The 20,645-nt window shown below is 38.7% G+C and overlaps 1 protein-coding gene across 2 annotated transcripts; it reads left to right on the top strand.

Annotated features, from left to right (window-relative positions):
- Nucleotides 1-10,200: 10,200 nt before the first annotated feature.
- On the top strand, nucleotides 10,201-13,644 carry CCL20 (C-C motif chemokine ligand 20). Of its 2 annotated transcripts, none has more exons than XM_065881007.1 (4): nucleotides 10,201-10,309; nucleotides 11,468-11,579; nucleotides 12,534-12,611; nucleotides 13,565-13,622. In XM_065881007.1, exons 1-4 carry the CDS (start codon nucleotides 10,231-10,233, stop codon nucleotides 13,584-13,586), a joined length of 291 nt encoding a protein of 96 aa, XP_065737079.1. In that variant the 5' UTR covers nucleotides 10,201-10,230; the 3' UTR covers nucleotides 13,587-13,622. The 2 variants fall into 2 exon arrangements, with proteins under 2 accessions (XP_065737079.1, XP_065737078.1); XM_065881006.1 differs by having other exon boundaries at nucleotides 10,203-10,309; nucleotides 11,465-11,579; nucleotides 13,565-13,644.
- The last annotated feature ends 7,001 nt before the right edge of the window (nucleotides 13,645-20,645 follow it).

Here is a 20,645-nt window from a genome sequence, read left to right on the forward strand (position 1 = left end):
AAGTTCATATGTATTTCCTAAAAGACTTGAAGATAAAAAAAATCAGTCGTGTTTTGAAGGGATGAAGTTGTCTCTGTAGATCAGATTCTTTATTTGAAAGGAAAATTTAGTCATGGGCAGTTGACTGGCTTGACGATGCAAATTATTTTGAAGTGGCAAGGGAGACTCACTGGCTTCAAAATTTATAGTGGGAAACTCTTGCTAAAACCTTGAGCCCTGATGTACATTGAGAATTAGAATTGTCTCCATCATAATGAAAGATTCCTTGAGAGGCAGCCAAATTCCCAACTTCTTCATTCAGAAGGAGCAAAATATAGACTTGGAAAAATCAAAAGAATTTTAAAGTGATGGGTCAGGAAGAATCTGTATTATTTTACATCATGTAGTAACAACAAACTTAAAAAAAAAATTAAACTATATTTGGTTTACAATATTGTTGCTAGCCTCAGGTGTACAGCAAAGTGATATATATATATATATCAGATTCAGATTCATTTCCATTATAGGTTATTACAAGATACTGAATATAGTTCCCTGTGCTATACAGTAAATCCTTGTTGTTTATCTATTTTATATACGGTGGCGTATATCTGTTAATCCCATATTCCTAATTTCTCTCTCCCACACCTTTCCCCTTTGGTAACCATAATTTGTTTCCTATGTCTAACGACAAACTTTTTGATCACAAGAACATTGAATCTGAAAGTTAATATGAAAGAAAGAGAAGTATTTAAAAGTTTTTTAAATAACGTGGTTTACTTTCACATGTATAGGAGAAGTTTTTATATGTATCCAAAGCACTTTTCCCCCAGACAGTAGCATATCTTCTCCTGTATGAGTTTTTGTGGCCTCTAGTTCTTGTAGAAATGTCATCTTTCCTTTCTGACATGGGAAAGGAATTAAGCAATGACTGACATTCTGGAAAAACTGGGATTTCAAAAAACAGTTTTGAATTACATAAAACATTTTCCCCTCAAATGTCCATCACTGCTTTAAAATTTTTTCTTAGACACGTAACGGGTAACACACTGTGTAGCACAAAGAGTGAAGATTCTGTTACACATGTTAACGGGAAAAATACAGTGAAACAACCAATCCCTCTGGCCATATTGAAAGTCTGATTTTTTGTTTGTTTGAAATTGTGCTGTATTAAATACAATCTAATGTTAAAAAATGACTAAATGGTCTCTAAGGAACTTTATATTGGGTTCTGGCCAATTCTTGATTTTATATTGGTTCTAACCAATTATTGGGTCCTCAAAATTAGGTTTGGTTTCAGCTATGCCTGAGCTACAATAAACAGAATCAAGCCTAGATTGTCATGTGTCGGGGAAGAGACTTCTGCATTTGGATGTCCATTAGGCATTACAGACAGGACGGAAATCTGGATTCTATCCTTCCCCCAATAATCCACTCCTCCCTCACTGCTCCCCATCTGATTAAATTGCACTACCATTCCCTTAGTTGTTTTTTATTTATTTATTTTTTTCCTTAGTTATTCAAGACAGAACACTTGGAGTCATTTCTACCTTTTCTTTCTCTTTCACATTCACTATCCAGTTCATATACAATAACCGTTCTTTTTACCTTTAGAACATATTCCTGATTCAACTGCTTCTGACCATCTCCACCATGTCCACCCTAGTATAAACAAGCTTCCTCACTGCCCTCCTTGCTCCTATTCTGTTCTCTTCACAGCAACCAAGGAGCCTTTTAAAATCTTAAATCAGGGCACATGGTTTGCCTACACAGATCTACCCAATGGTATCCCATTCCATTTAGAACAAAAGGCAAACTCCTCAGCAAGGCCAACAAGCCTTCCTTAATCTTCCTCCTGGCTGCCTCTTTGTCCTCATTCCATACCACTCTGCCCCTCACTGCATATCCTCCAGCACACTGGCCTCACTGTCCCTCAAGCATCCCAAGCACTTTCTCGTCTCAGGGATGTTGCACTTGCTGTTCCCTTCACATTGGAAGCTCTTCCTCTAGACATCTGCAAAGCTCACCCCTTTATTCATTTAAGTCCTTGCTCAGTATCTCCCCCAGAGATGCTTTCCTGATCTCCTTACCTAAAATGGCACTCATGGACGGTCTTTTCCAGTACCCCACTTTATTTTTCTTTATAACACTTACATTATCTGATATTAAATTACTTATCTGTTAATTTATTTGTTTCTTGTCTGTCTTATCTACTACCATGCAAGTTGCATGTGGGTAGAGACTTTGTTAGGTGCACAGAAATCTTTGTTGAATGGATGAATTTCTCTCCTTCCTCTTCAGTGAACAGTAGGTTCCATGTAAATGACCCATCCTCTCTGGATCTTTCCTTTGAGGGATAATAATTCATGTCCTTTGCCCTTCCCCCCGTACTTTTCCCTTTATGTATCTGTATGCATTTGTGTGCGTGCATGCAGGGCATGTGCATGTTTTAAAATTCAAGACCAAGCAGAGATGATTTTCCACAGCAGGAAAGAAGTGGCCCTCGCAATTTCGTAACTCAGAATTTCACTTAGAATTATGTGGGAGGGACTTCCCTGGTGTTCCAGTGATAAAGACTCCGCTTTCCAATGCAGGGGTTGCGTGTTGGATCCCTGGTTGGGGAACTAAGATCCCACATGCTGTGGGGCAACTAAGCCCACGTGCCACAACTACTGAGCTTGTGCGCCGCAACGAGAGAGCCCGCGTGCTGCAAACTACAGAGCCCACGCATCCTGGAGCCTGCATGCCACAACTAGAGAGAAGACCGTGCTCTGCAGCGAAGACCCAATGCAGCCAAAAAAAAAAAATAATAATAATAAATAAAATACATATATATTAAAAAAAATTCTGTGGGAAAGATTTATTCCATCTCATGGTGGCACAGTAGAGAAAATTTTTTCTACGTGTCTGCAAAGAACGTTTCTGTTTTCCCAATGTCAAAAAGAAGCACCAGTGGTCCACCTGCTGTGCCCTCCATGGGTTTTGGGATGTTAATCTGTTTGACCTGTGTTAAGTTTTTATAATATTTGCTAGCAAGATAAGGGGAAAAGTGACTTCCTAGTTGGTCAAAACAGTGGAGAAGGAGATATTGAAGGTTGTCAGTGGGTGATGAAACCTGGTCTTAATGTGATTTTTGGACCCTTGAGGGGAGGCAAATCCTTATTGTCAGGCATACTGGCTGCAAAGGAGGAAACCCTCAACCTGCCAACTGCAAAAGTACCACAGGTTACGGAGCCCAAGATGATAGCAAGATGGGAACTTTGACAGTAAGGGAAAACTTGGAATTTTCAGCAGCCATTTGGCAAGTGTGAACAGCTAATCAAAAAACAAGCACATTAACAAAATCATTCAAGACCTGAATATAAGCAAAGTGGTGGACTCCAGGGTGGGAAACCAGCTAATTTGAGGTGTGTCTGGAGGAGAGAGAAAGAAGACCAGCTTCAGAACGGAGGTGATTTCAGATCCACTTGTCCTGTGTCTGGATGAGCCCACCATGGGCTTGGATGCTGGCACATCAAATACAGTTCTTCTCCATTCATCAACCTCATTACGCTATCTTCAGACTGCCTGATAGACTTACCTTGCTGGCTTCAGGTAAGGTGAGGTTTTATGGCCGTGTACAGGAAACGTTGGTACAGTCTGAGTCTGCTGGTTACGAGCGTGAGTATGGAAATTACAACTCGTGTTACTATCTAAAGAAAAAAACATTTAGGCTGATGGTATATAATTCCACCTATTAAATAATCAGATAATAAAACCTTGAGGAGGAAATAGGGAACAATCTCTGACCTGGGGAGGAGAATCTGATTTCTAGATCTGGTCCTCATGGTTCGGTGCTGACAAAGTCAAACATCTCTCTTGCTTCCATGTACTCACCTTCAAAATTAAGGTATTGAACTAGATGGTCTCCACATTTCTCTATCTTAGAAATTCTATAATTTGGTACTCTTCAAAAACCATGGTAAGAACCATGTTTGTTCCTTGAAGCTCAGCTATAGTCAGGACCCACTGGTGTGGAAGCCAGAAAGTTCAGGCCTGTCTGGTTCTTTGTCTTCTGCATTACATACAGCCCTGTGAGAAGTCAAATGTCACATTCTTTATTAAAATATCTGGTACCTAGTAGGTGCTCAATAAATGCTATTTTTTGTTTGTTTGTTTGTTTTGGCCATACTGCACAGCTTGTGGGATCTTAGTTCCCAGTAAATGCTATTTTAAAAGGAACTTCTACCACCTTCCAAAAACTTTTCATGGAATCCCTATCAGAAAGAGAAAAGTTTTAGATGGTCACTCTTTTAAGTCAGCATGGCATGTCTTGTGTTCATACATCATAGAAATGGAAGGGGAGTTAAGTAATTTTTAAATGATCACTTTTGTTAATTTCTACAAAAATATTTCATATAATGTGAATATGGCACTTAACCATATTGCTTGGTTTTATAGTTATTTGTTCATTTTAATTTTGTTATTATAAGTTGCCTTGAATGCAGTCATCATGTTCTAGCCATCTGTATGTACCACTAAGTACCTTCCACATAAAACACTTGTCAAATGTTTTTCCTGGAAAAAAGAAAAAAGAGCAAGTTGCTGAGATTCTACTACATGAGGGAATTATGACTCATCAGGAATGTCTGAGATATTTGAAAAGAATGGCTAGAAGCTAAATACCAGTGTGCTAATAGCCTTCTAATAAATTAGGTTTGAAATAATTTTCTTATGTTAACCTTCTCATTAGCATGTTCATTGACTGAACAAAAAAATCAGCCGAAGGTCATATTTTAAAAAGTTTCTAAGTGACAGATATGAAATGACACATCTAGCAAAAGAAACAAAGAGGTTCTGTGGGGTGAGTGTTATATATAGGTGGGTGGAGAATTTCTGTTGTTATGAGCTTTATTGAGATGTAATTCACATACCATAAAATTCACCCTTTTAAAGTGCACAGTTCAATGTGTTTTAGTATATTCATAGGGTTGTACAAACTGTCATCACTGTCTATTTTTAGATTAAAAAAAAATAAGGAAGAAACCTCATACCCATTAGCAGTCATTCTCCCTTCCCCTGCCTTTCCCCTAACACCCCAATCTAGCCCTCAACTATCACTATTCTACTTCCTGTGTCTGTAGGTTTGCTGGTTTTGAACATTTTATATAAATGGAATCTTACAATATGTGGCTTTTTGTGCTTGTTCTTTTTTCCCCCTTATTTATAATGTTTGCAAGGTTCACCCATGCTGTTGCATCCACCAGTACTCTTTTCATTTTTATTGCCAAAGAATATGCCATTGTATACATTCACCACATTTTATGTATCTGTTCATCAGTTGATGGCATTTGGATTATTTCCACTTTTGGGCTATTATGAATAATGCTGCCATGAACATTCATACAAGTTTCTATGTGGAGATATATTATTTATCTTGAGTGCACTAGGAGTGGAATTGCTGGCTCATATGGCAATGCTATGATTAACCATTTGAGGAACTGTCAAACTGTTTTTTAAAGCAACTGCACCATTTTTCATTCCCATCAATAATGTGTGAGTATTCCAATTTCTCCACATCATTGCTAACACTCATCCATCTTTTTGATGATAGCCATCCTTGTGGATGTGAAGTGGTATGTCGTGGTTTTGATTTACATTTATCTAATGACTAATGATGTTAATTAAGTATTTTTTCATGTGCTTTTTGAACACATATATCATAGGAGAAATGTTTATTTGGGTATTTTGTCTGTTTTTAAGTTGGGTTATTTATCTTTACATTATTTAGTTGCAGGAGTTCTTCACATATTCTGGATACAGCATAAGTCCTTTAACAGATAAATAATTTGCAAATATTTCCTATCTTTCTGTGGGTTGTTTTTCACATTTGTATAGTATCATTTGAAGCACAAAAGTTTATACTTTTGATATAGTCCAGTTGGTTTTTTATTTTGTTGCTTGAGCTTTTGTTCTTATATCCGCAAAATCATTGCCCAACCCAAGGTCATGAAGATTTACTTCTGTGTTTCCTTCTAAGAGGCTCAGAGTTTTAGCTCTTATATTTAAGTCTATGATCCATTTTGACTTAATCATTAACATGATCAACATCATTCTTTTGCATATGGATATCCAGTTGTCCCAGCATCATTTGCTGAAAAGGCTATTCTCTCCTCCATTGAATGGTCTTGGCACCATAATAAACAATCAGTTGACCATAGATACGAGGGTTTATGTCTGGACTCTCAACTCTATTCCCTTGATCTATGTGTCTACACTTATGCCAGTATCACACGTCTTGGTTAGTGTAGATTTATAGTAAGTTTTGTCGTCAGGAGGCTATCCCGGATCCCTTGTAATCCTATATGAGTCTGAGTATCTTCCATTTCTGAAAAGAACTCAGCTGGGATTTTGATAGGACTTGTATTGAATATGTAGATCCATTTAGGGAGTAGTGCCATCTTAACAAGGATATCTTCCAATCCATGACATGGGATGTCTTTCCGTTTATTTATTTATTTAAATTAAAAAGTTTTTTTTTCATTTGATATCACTTATATGAGGAATCCAAAAAAAAATGATACAAATAAACCTATTTACAAAACAGAAATAGACCCACAGGCATAGAAAACAAACTCATGGTTACCAAAGAGGAAAGGACGTGGCGGTGCGGGCGGGGGGATAAATTAGGAGTTTGGGATTAGCAGATACAAACTACTATATATAAAATAGGTAAACAGCAAACTACTCTATATAAAATAGAGAAACAAGGACCTACTGCGTGGCACAGGGAACTATATGCAGTATCTTGTAATGACCTATAATGGAAAAGAATCTGAAGAAAGAATATATATATATATACACATATACATATAACTGAATCACTTTGCTGTATACCTGAAGCTAATACAACATTGTAAATCAACTATAATCACTTATTTGGTTTGAGAAAACACCACTATAAGCATTGGTGGAAAAATTTTTGTGAGGGCATATGCACTCTTTTTGGGTGAATACCTAGGAGTACAATGGCTGCGTCATATCGTAAGTGTATGTTTAGCTTCTTTTTTTTTGAATTTTATTTCATTTATTTATTTTATACAGCAGGTTCCTATTAGTTATCTATTTTACACATACTAGTGTATATATGGCAATCCCAATCTCCCAATTCATCCCACCGCTCGTCTTTCCATTTATTTAGAAGTCTTCTTTAATTTCTTTAATAAAGTTTTGTAGTTTTAAAGTTACTTTTCACTTGTTTTGTTAATTTTATACCTAGATATTTTATTCTTTTATGCTATTGTAAAAGTAATTGCTTTTTTATTCTATATTCAAGTTGTTTATTGATATTGTATAGAAATACAATTAATATTTTTTTTGTATATTGATCTTGAATCTTGCAACCTCGATGAACTTAATTAGTTCTAATAGTTTTTTAGTAGATTCTTTAGGATTTTCTACATACAAGATTATCTCATTTGCAAATTAAGATAGTTACTACTTCCTTTCCAATCTGGGTGCCTCCCCCTTTTCTTGACTAATTATCCTGGCTAGAACCTCCAGTACAATGATGAATAGTAGTGGTTAGAGTGGACACGCCTGTCTTGGTCTTGATCTCGGAAGGAAAGCATTCTTTCTGTCTTTCAACATTAAGTATGATATTAGCTGTGGGATTTTCATAGATGACCTTTATCAGATTGAAGACGTTCTCTACTATTCCTAGTTCACTGAGCGTTTACTATGATAGGGTGTTAAATTTTTGTCAAATACTTTTCACACGGTTTTTGTTTTTGTTCAGCTAATATTGTGTATTACATTTCCTAGTTTATGTCCTTTTTATATGTTGTTGGATACAGATTACTAGTGTCTTGCTGAGGATTTTTGTGTCTGTATTCATAAGAGATACTGGTCTGTAGTTTTTTTTTTTTCTTGTGATGTCTCTGTCTTATTTTGATATCAGTGTAATACTGTCCTTATAGAATAGTTAGAAATTGTTTCCTCCTCTTCTACTTTTTAAAAAAGTTTGTGAAGAATTGGTTTTCATTTTTCTTTGAATATTTGGTAGAATTAACCAGTGAAGCTATCTGCGTCTGGACTTTCCTTTGTGGAAATATTTTTAGTTACCAATTTGATATCTTGTTACATATTCAAACTTTCTATGTCTACTTGAGTCAGGTTCGTAATTTGTGTCTTTCATCTATTTTATCTAATGTATTGGCATACAACTTATTCATCATATTCCCTTTTAGTCCTTTTTATTTCTTAAAGTTGGTAGTGACGCCCCTTCTTTCATTCCTGAGTTTAACAATTTGTCTTCTCTTCACTCCACCCCTCCCTTGTTTTTTCTTGGTTAGCCTAGTTAAAGCTTGTTAATTTTGTTGATCTTTTCAAAGAACCAAATTTTGGTTACTTTGATTTCCTCTATTTTTTGCTATTCTCTATTTCATGTATCCCTGCTATACGTTTCTCTCTGAGCAGCTGCATCATGTAAGTTTTTGTGTGTTGTGTTTTCATTTTCATTCATCTCAAAGTATTTTCTACTTTCTTTATGACTTCTTTGACACATTGGTTATTTAGCCATGTAATGTTTAATATCCACATATTTGTGAATTTCTCAAATTTTCTTCGGTTACTGAATTCTAATTACATTGTGGTTTGAAAACATTTTTGTATGATTTCAATCCTTTGAAATTTATTAAGACTTGTTTTATGGCCTAACATATGATTTATCTGGAAGAATGTTCCATATGAACTTTGGAAGAATGCCTCTTCTATTGTTGTTGGGTAGAATGTTCTAGTGATGTCTGTTAGGCTTAGTTGGTTTATAGTGTTGTTCGAATCTTCTGTTTTCTTGTGCATCTTCTGTCTAGTTTTTCTATACATTATTGAAAATATGGTATTGAAATGTCTACCTTTATTGTTGAATTGTTTATTCTTCCCTTCAATTCTGTCAGTTTTTGCTTTATGTGTTTTGAGGTGCTGTTGTTAGATGTATATATGGTCATGATTTTTATATCTTTCTGACAGATTGATCCTTTATCATTACGGAACTTCCTCTTTATCTCTAGTAACTTTCTTTTGTTTTAAAATTTGTTTTTTTAGACATAGGCATAGCAACTCCAGTTCTCTTTTGTTTATTCTTTGCATGGCATATCTTTTTTGATCTTTTACTTTCAATCTATTTGTTTATAGCGGACAGTTCTTTTTTTATGATTTTGATATCTTTAAACTTTATTTTTTAAATGATCATATAATACAATTCATTTTTTTCTTTTGATGTACATTTCTGTGAATTTTAACACATGTAGTGATGCGTAACCATTCCCATAATAGGATAGAAAATAACTTCGTCACCCCCCCAAAACTCCCTTGTGGTGTTTCTTTATAGTCATACCCTTCCTGCAAACCCAGTTCCTAGCATACAATGATATTCTTCCTACTTTTTTCCTCTTTCTTTTTTTTCTTCTGAGGCTTTGTATTGAGTTATGTAACCACATTAGCATGAAGAGTTATGGGCAGATGAGGGTCATTTTCTGGGCTGCAATGTTGATTAGAGTCATGTAAAATGTAGAAGATTTAGAAGAGTGAGATTGAAACTAAGATAAAGCTGAAACTTGAGCCTCACTTAAGAGCTGGTATTTTCCACTAAAACTGGGGACACTACTAAGCATTGCTATATTACCTGCTCTGCATAATGGCCCAGAAATTCAAGGTCTTTGGTGACAGCTGAGCAGCAACGATGAAATTGTAAATGCCTGAGTACGCTTGGTGTCCTGCCTCATCCTCTCCCTCCCCTATTGGCTCTGGAAAGCAATCAGAGTGTAACAATAGGAGTTCTGGAATGTTCCCGAGTGGGGCTTATCTTTGTATCATTGTTAATCCTTGTCCTCTCTTTTCAGAGACAAGAGATTAAGTTAAAACAGGACAGACATCTTTTCTGGGACGCAGGGCTGAGCTGCGTTTCCTTCTTTGCAAATTCAAAGGATTTTATAGGATTTTCCCCTTCTTAACCCTCCCTCCCCCTCCATCCTGCCCTTCACACCTTCCCAACATTAGGGAAAGGCAGGAAGTTTTCCCTGTGGTTTCTTCTTTGTGACGACATGATGGGGCAGGTTAATCAACGGGGAAAACCCCATGTGAGAACACGCCTTCTATGTGCATTCAAATATTTGCTATAAGTAGGGCCATCCCAGGCCCAGGCTGCTATCAATCATAACAGCTCTCCCAGGCACTAGTTACCCAGCACTGAGACATCTATTCTTTGAGCTGAAAATGATGAGCAGTAGCAAGAGTTTGCTCCTGGCTGCTTTGATGTCACTGCTGCTACTCCACCTCTGCAGCAAGTCAGAAGGTAAGTGTCACTCTTTCTGCTAGCACAGGATGAAGAACTATTTTCATTTTTCTCTAAGCCTTGAGCTCATTTAGGGGTCCCCAAGGGTTGGAAGCCTGTTAGACAATCTTCAAAAGGAAGTGATGGGGGTTGTCATCTCATTGGTGAGTGGAAGAGGGAAAGGTTACTGCTGCCTATCAGGATTTTTTCTCTGCTGTCAATCCCAGCAAATTTGGGGGGCGGTGGTGGTGGGCTCTTAGAGACCCTCTAACTCCAGAACAACCCAAAGTGCTATTCTGGGAGAGATGTAAATTGTGTAACATTACCAGTGAATGGGGCCATTTTGAAATGTAGAAAATTCTCCCATTTCCCTAGCTTTCTCATTTCCCAACTGAATAGTTTTAGCAGAGTTCAAAACTCATCCTTTAGGGGTAGATTATGGCACCTGAATTCATCCTTGCAAGGCCTTGGGGACATCACTTGCCAACTTTGGGATTACATTTATCACTTACAGCAGGTCAAGGATACAGTAGGTTGTAATTTAACTCAGGGGAGTGCCCAAGAATTGCTTTATTACTAAGAGGACATCACTTTTAGCAACAGGTGCATTCCTGAAAATACACATGTTGAACTTTTATGAACAAAATTCCCATTAACTAATATTACAATTTCAAAGTGTTTTAATTGTAGCTCTTATTAACAGCTCCTATAAATCACATTTTTCTTTGTAACTTCTTGTCCTTCCCCTCCTCTCAATATTCAGTAGCCAGATAATAGATTCAAACTTGCCAATTTACTTTTCTTCCTGAATTTAGAAGGTTATTTATAAGGGTTTCTTCAAGTGGAAGGTACTCATATTCTTGAGTGATTATAGTGAATGAGATAAAATACTGTCAGTTTGTGTTTCTAAAGATATTCCTTTTATGAGACTGATGTCTCATGCGCTTCGAAACTGTATTATTGAACCAAAATTTCCCAGTACACAAACTATTTTTTTTTTAAGAGAACTGGAAACTATGTTAAAATGGGTCTCAAAGATATTGGAGGTGTTCCTCTAAATAGTTTATTTACCATATAAATCAGATTCTAGGTTTTCCACAACTTCAAGTAGTTCCACAATACCTATCACAGAATAAGTTCATTCATGTGGACTCAATATCTCTCATTTCTTTTCAGCAGCAAGCAACTTTGACTGCTGCCTCCAATATACAGAAAAAATCCTTCATCCCAAATTTATCGTGGGGTTCACACAGCAGCTGGCCAATGAAGCTTGTGACATCAATGCAGTCATGTAAGTTATTAAGGGATTCTAATTCATTTGTGTTAGGAGTAATGAGAATTTCAAGTAGAAAAAGCTTTGCCTTTTTGGAGTTTCATTCAGAAATAACTCATGTGGCAAAAATCTAGCTGTGTTTTAGTAGTACATTTATTCTTCAAAATTCACTTTAAATGGAACTGGAATAAGGCAAAACTTAGTTTAAAAAAAATGAACATAGTTGAGGGCAAAATCACTTTTGAAGATAAACTTATAAGCTACTAAGATACTGTCTCAGGAAAATATGAAAAACCTAAACTTTGAAATGAGCATCTTCTACCAGAAAGTGGTTGAGCTATAAGCTAAAGCTCAGAGTAGTTACACTATCTCATATAATATTCTTTTGTTTTTTTTGCGGTACGCGGGCCTCTCACTGTTGCGGCCCCTCCCGTTGCGGAGCACAGGCTCCGGGCGCGCAGGCTCAGCGGCCGTGGCTCATGGGCCCAGCCGCTCCACGGCCTGTGGGATCTTCCCGGACGAGGGCACGAACCCGTGTCCCCTGCATTAGCAGGCGGACTCTCAACCACTGTGCCACCAGGGAAGCCCCTCATATAATATTCTTGATTTATATAGGGTATTATATTTTCAATGAAATAAGGTATTGATCAGATGTATACATATTTCATGTAGCCACCAACAACAAAATTAAATAATTCTGGGACTTCATCTTCCTGTTACTGCACAACTTTTTGTTAGATTGCAGAGAAAGTCAGGGAGAATCACTTTTATTTCTTGCATCAAGCTTTATAAGAAGAAATTTTTTTTTTTACAATTTTTTTCACCTCTGAAACAAATAGAATGTTTAGGGCGTAGAGCCACCAATTGGAATATGAAATTTCCATTGCATGTCCTGTGGAAAAAAAGAAAAAAAGAACCATTTAAACAATAAATGAAATTGAAACATAAATCAAATTCTCTGACTTTTTTCAGCTTATACACAAAGAGAAGATTAGCTGTGTGTGCAGATCCAAAGAAGAGTTGGGTGAAACATGTAGTGCATATCCTCAGGTATGGGACGTTTACAATCCACCAGCCTCTCTCCAAATGTTTGGGAAAGAGTGATGTTCAGAGTGTTGCATCACAGGCTTGCTGGGATGCTTTAGCCTAAGCACTGTGACATTTTTAAAGGGTAGTGTGAATCGGACAATGAAAACAAAAACCTCATTTTTTCAACCACTTACAGACAATTTTAATTTTTTTATTATAAATTTATCTATTTGTGGCTGCGTTAGGTCTTTGTTGCTGCGCACAGGCTTTCTCTAATTGTGGTGAGCTGGGGCTACTCTTCATTGTGGTATGCGGGTTTCGCGTTGCGGTGGCTTTTCTTTTTGCAGAGCACGGGCTCTAGGGTGCAGGCTCAGTAGTTGCGGCACACGGGCTTAGTTGCTCCGCGGCATGTGGGATCTTCCTGGACCAGGGCTCGAACCCATGTCCCCTGCATTGGCAGGCGGATTCTTAACCACTGCGCCACCAGGGAAGCCCCATTTTTATTTTAATTGTTTTTAATTTAATGATTTTTCACACGACGTATTAGATTCCTCTATGCATTTGATTCTTGTTGCAAAGATACCTCTTATTTATATAATTTACAGACTACATGACATTCGTTTGTTAAAAGCTAAAAAAATAAACAGTTAAAAAGAGATCAATGGCTCTGATTTACACTGATGATAATGGAGTGACATGTTATCAATGGACAGAATCATCTCACACCAGGGTGCCAGATACTGAATATGAAGGCACAACCTTAGTGTTCATATCCTGTTTCTGTCCTTAGCTAGCTGGGTTATGTTGGGCAGGGTCCATCCTCTCTGAACCCTGATTTCCTCATGTGGCCTCTGAGCTGCCTGGTATCCTGAGATGAGATTGGGGTGCCTGAGGCAATCTGTAGGCACCAAAGACATTCCCACACACCGGGCACCCCATCTTTGCTTATTTTTTTCTTCTTTTTCTCTTTATAGTCAAAGAGTCAAGAAGATGTAAAAATGGATACTCCTTGGACTGGAACTGGACATGGCCCACGACAAAAGGAACCTAGCTGAGTCGGCAGTTTCACTTACATACTGTTGCAGGTTCAGAGCTTATCTGATTTGTGTCTCATTGGACTTGTCCAATTAGTGAAGTTGATTCATATTGCATCACAGTTTGCTTTGTTAAGCATCAAGTTATACTCTCTTTTATGTTATGTTATTTATATACGTGGTTTTGTTTGCGTTTTGCTATTTAATACTAGTTTTCTATAAGCTATTTGGTTTAGTATGCGGTATAAAGTTATACTTGGAGGAATAAGATAAATGGACTTTCTTGCAAGCAGAAGACTATTAAAAAAAAACACTTTAACATTCTTCCGTTTATATAGTTCTGTTTCCTAAATTGTTGTAATTACCTTGTTAAAGAGGAAAATGATAAGAAGAATAAATATTGAACATAAAAGAACCAAAACTTGTTTGTGGATTGAGTTAAATAGCATTTATTAAGAGGTGTATTAAGAATAGTTAAGAGTTTAGTAAATACGAAAATGTTGTGAAAATTATATTCCCCATTTACTTCTTCCTGGTTTTTCCCTTTATCTCTACCCCTTGTGGTCCTGGACTTCATTCTATATGAATTATAATGGAAAGGTTTTTTTGAATTAAAAAAAAACTCAAAGTCATTTAAACCAAAAATTAGAAAGATTCTATCTGTGACATAGGTCAATATTTCTTGATATAAAACTTTTCAAGATAAAAAAAGTATGCCCATCTATTTTGTGACTCCAGGGACACAACAACTATTTAGAAAATTCCTTGAGCAATCACTTAGTCCGTCATTCTGTCACCAGCCATGGTCCTAGGAATGGGCATCTCAACAGAGGAACATTTCTCTACTTTATAAGTCCTCCTGAGTCATCTTTAAGCACTTTCCAAAAAGAAAATGATTATGCAGAGGGTTTATTTTTTAAAAGTTATTTATCTTATTTTTGGCTGCGTTGGGTCTTCATTGCTGCACACGGGCTTTCTCTAGTTGTGGTGAGCGGGGGCTACTCTTCATTGCGGTGCGCGGGCTTCTCATTGCAGTGGCTCCCCTTTTTGCGGAGCACGGGCTCTAGGCACTCTGCTTCAGTAGTTGTGGCATGTGGGCTCGGTAGTTGCAGCTCATGTGCTCTAGAGCGCAGGCTCAGTAGTTGTGGTGCACAAGCTTAGTTGCTCCGTGGCATGTGGGATCTTCCCAGACCAGGGCTAGATCCCGTGTCCCCTGCATTGGCAGGATTCTTAACCGCTGCGCCACCAGGGAAGCCCTATGCAGAGGGTCTTTAGAAACCGATTGCCTCAGTAACCAGAAGAGAGACAACAAATGTGTGAAACCTAGCAAGAACCCAGAAATAAGATGAAAAGACCCTGTACCAGGGTAGTTCTTGTCACAATAGTCATGTACTTAAGTTCACAGCGTGCCCGACACAGCACTCTGGACAGTCTGCTTCAGATTCCAAAAGCCACGCAGGATGAGTGGAGGAAGACACACTGATGATAGGATTTAAAATCCAGACACGCACATCCATAATGCAGGCAATGGTGGGTCATTTGGTGTGGAGCCAAACACTCAGTAGGCTCTGAAGGCATCTCTGTGCTCATAAATAACAACACTGAGCCATCAGGGAAAGTATGCTCAATATCCTGCTTGACTATTCATCAAACATGAGTTAGCACCTATTATGAGCCAGGCACCGAGCCAAGTGAAGCTGGAGATGCCAAGAAATTAAGTTAGCACTTGGTGCTCACTCCCAGGTAATTAGCGCTCAGCAGTGTGGGAAGAGGGAGGGGATGGCTAGAAAATCAGCTATGACGACACAGGGTGGTAAGCACTTGGATAAAGGAAGGCATGGGACAGGGCATTAGTAGTGAGGGTTTCCAGAAGAAAAGAATATTCAGTTGAACCTTATTAAATAGCCGATATTCGATGCTCTTGAACTATGAAGATGGCAATTGTGTATGGTTCAGCCCTTGTTTGAGTCGAGGTATGAAGGGCAAGTAGGAGACACCCAATTGGAAAAGGAGCAGTAGGGGGTGTTTGGAAATATCTGGGGGCATATTTTAGTTGTCACAATGTCTAAAGGTGGGATACTAAGGTATTCAGTGGGCAGGAGACAGGGCTGCTAACCCCAGTGGAATGCACAAAATAGCCTGGCACAATGAAGAATTTTCTTACCCAGATATCAATTATGCCACCAGTTGGGTAACACTGGACGAAGCGGGATGTATGCAAGGAGTGGGTGTAGGAGATTAAGTAAAACTGTTACCTCAACTAAGCACAGTGGTTTGAACTTGAACATGGAAACACAGGGGAACCATGGAAGAAGTCAAAGCAGGAGGAAAGGGAGGTGGGATGGAAGATGGATGCAGAAATACAGAGAGAGCTGCAATGAGTAAGGTGAGAAACGGTGGGACCTCAGTTAAGGCCATGGCAAAAAGAAAGGAAGCAGAGATGGGCTTGGAATTGTTGAGACTCATTCTAGATAACTCTCCCTCTGCCACCCCTCCCCACCACCACCAGTCACCCTTTCCTGGAGCAGCACAGCCAGAGAGGACCACTGTCAAGGGCAGTGGCCCATTTGGCCGACTGCTGCTGGGAGGTCTCACCAGGTGAGCTTTGCTGAGTCAGGAAAGTAGCACATTTTGTTAGTGCTCTGAATGTGTGTGAATTATTTGGGACGAGGAGTCCTGACACCTATTAGCTGAGTTTCTGGAGCCAAGTTATTAATCACAATGAGAACATTCCACTGTCAAGTGCACGGGTAAAAGCACCTGTGCAAATCAGTGCGTTACCCCCAGGAGTTCAAATTGGAATCACAAAGCCAGATTGTTAAGCCTGGGGTCAGAGTGCCGCACAGAGTCTCAGCCGTGCGACTGGAAGTTTAATTCATGTGTCTCACTGCACTAACCACGTTCAAGGATTAGAGAAGTTGCTCCCAATTCGCAGCTCTTCTTTTTCTTTTTTTCATTTTGGAAAAGGTATTTTCTACTTAATTTTTAAATTAAGGTGTAACTTACATACAGTAAAATGCACAAGTCTGTAAGTGTACAGCTTAGCTGAATTTTTGCATATGTACACGCCTGTGTGATGACTCTGGGCCATTCAAGATTACCCAGATGAAAAAAAAAAAAAAAAAAAAAAAAGGCTATTTGGGCTTCCCTGGTGGCGCAGTGGTTGAGAGTCCGCCTGCCGATGCAGGGGACGCGGGTTCGTGCCCCTGTCCGGGAAGATCCCACATGCCGCGGAGCAGCTGGGCCCGTGAGCCGTGGCCGCTGGGCCTGTGCGTCCGGAGCCTGTGCTCCACAACGGGAGAGGCCACAACAGTGAGAGGCCCGCGTACCGCAAAAAAAAAAAAAAAAAAAAAAATTACCCAGATGGCTCCCTCATGCCCCCGTACATCCATCCAGCCCCAGAGTAACAGCTTCAACCAACCAATGGCCATCTGGTTACATATATTCTGCCCAACTTCTCCCCACTTATATACCCTGACTTACTTTGAAGGAATTCCCCAATATCAAATTATTATATATGAATATAAATATATATTTACACACGCATACACATATTTAAATGTATTTTTTAAACAGCGACTTTTAAAAAGACACAAACGATCTCATTATCACAGATTTAAAGATCAACACTAATTCCCCAATATCACCAAATATTCAGTCAATGTTCTAATTTCCCTGTTTGTTTCAAAAAGGGTTGTATTTGTTTATTTATTACAGTTGATATGTTTGAATGAAGCTCCACATAAGGTCCACACACTGCATTTGTGTGATTCGTTTCTTTTTAAGTTTAATCTATGTTTCTTATCATTACCATCCTTCTCTTTTTCCTTTGTGATTTATGTTTTGGAGAAACCAGGAAACTTTTTCTGAGTTCCCACCTTCTGGGTTTTGGTGGTTGCATTCCCGTGGTGTTACTTAGTTTGTTCCCTGACTCCTAGTTGTAAATAGAGGCTGGGTTGGGGAATGGGACCAGACCACTTTATAAGTGGCATTGTGCCGCATGGTTATAAAGTTGCCTAAACTGAGGTTAGCCAGAGGAGTGAAAGAGGATGTAGTGAACTTGGGCCAAATTTTTCAAGGCAAGTAAAGAACTGATCAAGACCTTCGACTGACAGCCAGAAAGAGGAGAAGTAGATGGTCTAATGACACACGTGTACTTCAAAGAATGGGGAGGTGCATAGAAATGAAGAAGTGCCATCATGGAAGCACAAGAATGTTGGTTTCTACCTGCTTCTGGCTCTGTGGACATCTTCAGAAAACCATAAGGGGAGTGCTGTTGCCATAGACTCAAGTTTCAACCAAGACAAGGAGATAGGGGAGCAAAAGCTGGAAGGACAGGAAAGAATTGTTAGGAAAGGCCAGAGCTGGACATCATGGAAATGGGTTGGAGGTATACAGCAGTATTCAGATGAAAGCATGAGAAATATGAGAAAGGACAGATGCATGCAAGTGTTTGGGTTTGGGTAGTAATCACGTCGTTAATAAAACCTAGACTAGTAAGCAGCAAGTGATATGCTAATATCACTTGTAAGTTCACTAATGTATTATCTCATTTAAACATGAGGTAGGTACTATTTTTATGCCCATTTTGGGGACAGAGAAACTGAGGGTCAAGGAAGCTAAGGAATTTACCTAAGGTCACACAGTCTTTAGAGATATGATGGAATTAGTTGGTATCAAGTTTCTGACCAGGCGACTGGTATAAAGGTGTTTCTGTGTCAGTAAGGCAGCCCTGTGGTGTCTAATGTTCCTTGACGTTGGTTCTCTTGTTCGTTCTTTGTCATCTTTATAATCATCTGTATGCTCTGGTATTTTAGATGGTATCAAAGTGTTAGAACATAGAACATTTTAGACTTTCTTACTTTGGTATCAAAAAGACTTAAAAAGTTTGCCTTGTCAAGGAGTAAGTTCCAGTTGTGATTTGGTTACCTTCTTCCCCAGCAGTGCTATGCACGTATCACAGGTTTTTCCTTCTGGTTAAATAATGGTTTGTTGAGTGAAATCTATGTTCTCCACCCATTCATTCCTTCAGTCAACGGCTATTTATTGAGCACCTACTATGAGTCAGTCATCGTTCTGGTCACTGAGAACGAGCAGGACAAAGTCCTTGCTTTCATGTGATTTATGGAAGGAGAGACAGGAAAAAAACATATAACCAAATAAATGTATAATATGAAAGAAGAATAAAGGCACTTGGGGATGGGGATGGGATGTAGAACTTCTCCATATCTGTGAAGAAGCTGCCACAATTTACTTTCTTTCTCTCAGAAGCAATGCCTGTGTCTTCCCCTTGGCTGAGCAAGGAATCTAGATAAGGTAAGAAAGACAAACGTGATTAAACCTACCCAAGAGTATGCTATTAATTTTCTGTGATGAAATAAGGTCTATGGAGGACTGTTGTACTAGGCCTTGGCTTACTCTGACATTTTCTGACTGAAAAAGGATAGGTCATAAGTTCGAATTACTCAGACTGTAAACTATTCCTCATTGTATTGACTTTTCCACCAAGTGTCAAGATTCCAACTGGGGACTAACGTAAGGTACTTAACTATGGCCTCAATTTGGTGATTGAATTAGCACAAAGCACCATTTATATCCGCAGACTTTGGTGATTTTGCAAATTTGTTTTCTTTCTATGGTTCTGACTTAACTGAAACAGATAAACAAGGTTGATGAATAAATCTGGTACAATAAAGTAGTTATAGAAAACGCTGCCCAAGCTCTGGCATGGTACAACACATTCTCCATTCCTCTAATTACTAGAATCTGGGCATTTAAAAAAAAATAAATTTATTTATTTTGTTTATTTACTTATTTTTGGCTGTGTTGGGTCTTCGCTTCAGCACACGGGCTTTCTCTAGTGGTGGCATGTGTGGGGGGCTACTCTTCATTGTGGTGCGTGGGCTTCTCATTGCGGTGGTTCTCTTGTTGTGGAGCACGGCCTCTAGGCACGTGGGCTTCAGTAGTTGTGGCACCTGGGCTCAGTAGTTGTGGCGCACAGGCCTAGTTGCTCCGTGGCATGTGGGCTCTTCCCAGACCAGGGCTCGAACGTATGTCCCCTGCTTTGGCAGGCAGATTCTTAACCACTGAGCCACCAGGGAATCCCAGAATCCAGGCATTTTTAATAGTCAATGGTCACACATTTGAAAGGCTTAACATGGAAAACTTTTTTCATGTTTCTTGTTCTTGCTGTCCTCCTTCTTCACTTGAATAACAGGAATATATTAAGGTTGTTTTTTTAACATCTTTATTGGAGTATAATTGCTTTACAATGGTGTGTTAGTTTCTGCTTTATAACAAAGTGAATAAGCTATACATACATATATCCCCATATTTCCTCCCTCTTGCATCTCCCTCCCACCCTGCCTATCCCACCCCTCTAGATGGTCACAAAGCACTGAGCTGATCTCCCTGTGCTATGTGGCTGCTTCCTATTAGCTATCTATTTTACATTTGTTAGTATATATAAGTCCATGACACTCTCTCACATCATCCCAGCTTACACTTCTCCCTCCCTGTATTCTCAAGCCCATTCTCTACGTCTATGTCTTTACTCCTGTCCTGCCCCTAGGTTCTTCAGAACCATTTTTAATTTTTTTAGATTCCATATATATGTGTTAGCATACGGTATTTATTTTTCTCTTTCTGACTTACTTCACTCTGTATGACAGGCTCTAGGTCCATCCACCTCACTACGAATAACTCAATTTTGTTTCTTTTTATGGTTGAGTATTATTCCATTGTATATATGTGCTACATCTTCTTTATCCATTCATCTGTCGATGGACACTTAGGTTGCTTCCATGTCCTGGCTATTGTAAACAGAGCTGCGTTGAACATTGTGGTACATGACTCTTTTTGAATTATGGTTTTCTCAGGGTATATGTCCACTAGTGGGATTGCTGAGTCATATGGTAGTTCTATTTTTAGTTTTTTAAGGAACTTCCATACTGTTCTCCATAGTGGATGTATCAATTAACCCACAGCCAACATAGTTCTCAATGGTGAAAAACTGAAACCA

Source organism: Phocoena phocoena, chromosome 7 (assembly GCF_963924675.1).
Source record: "Phocoena phocoena chromosome 7, mPhoPho1.1, whole genome shotgun sequence".
Lineage (NCBI taxonomy): Eukaryota > Metazoa > Chordata > Mammalia > Artiodactyla > Phocoenidae > Phocoena > Phocoena phocoena.

Excerpts from the sequence above, each read along its gene's own strand:
- CCL20 (XM_065881006.1), top strand. The coding sequence starts at position 10,231 with ATGATGAGCAGTAGCAAGAGTTTGCTCCTGGCTGCTTTGATGTCACTG. Across the intron at positions 10,310-11,464 it reads CCTCTGCAGCAAGTCAGAAG|CAGCAAGCAACTTTGACTGC; the intron begins GTAAGTGTCACT and ends ATTTCTTTTCAG. Across the intron at positions 12,612-13,564 it reads CATGTAGTGCATATCCTCAG|TCAAAGAGTCAAGAAGATGT; the intron begins GTATGGGACGTT and ends TTCTCTTTATAG.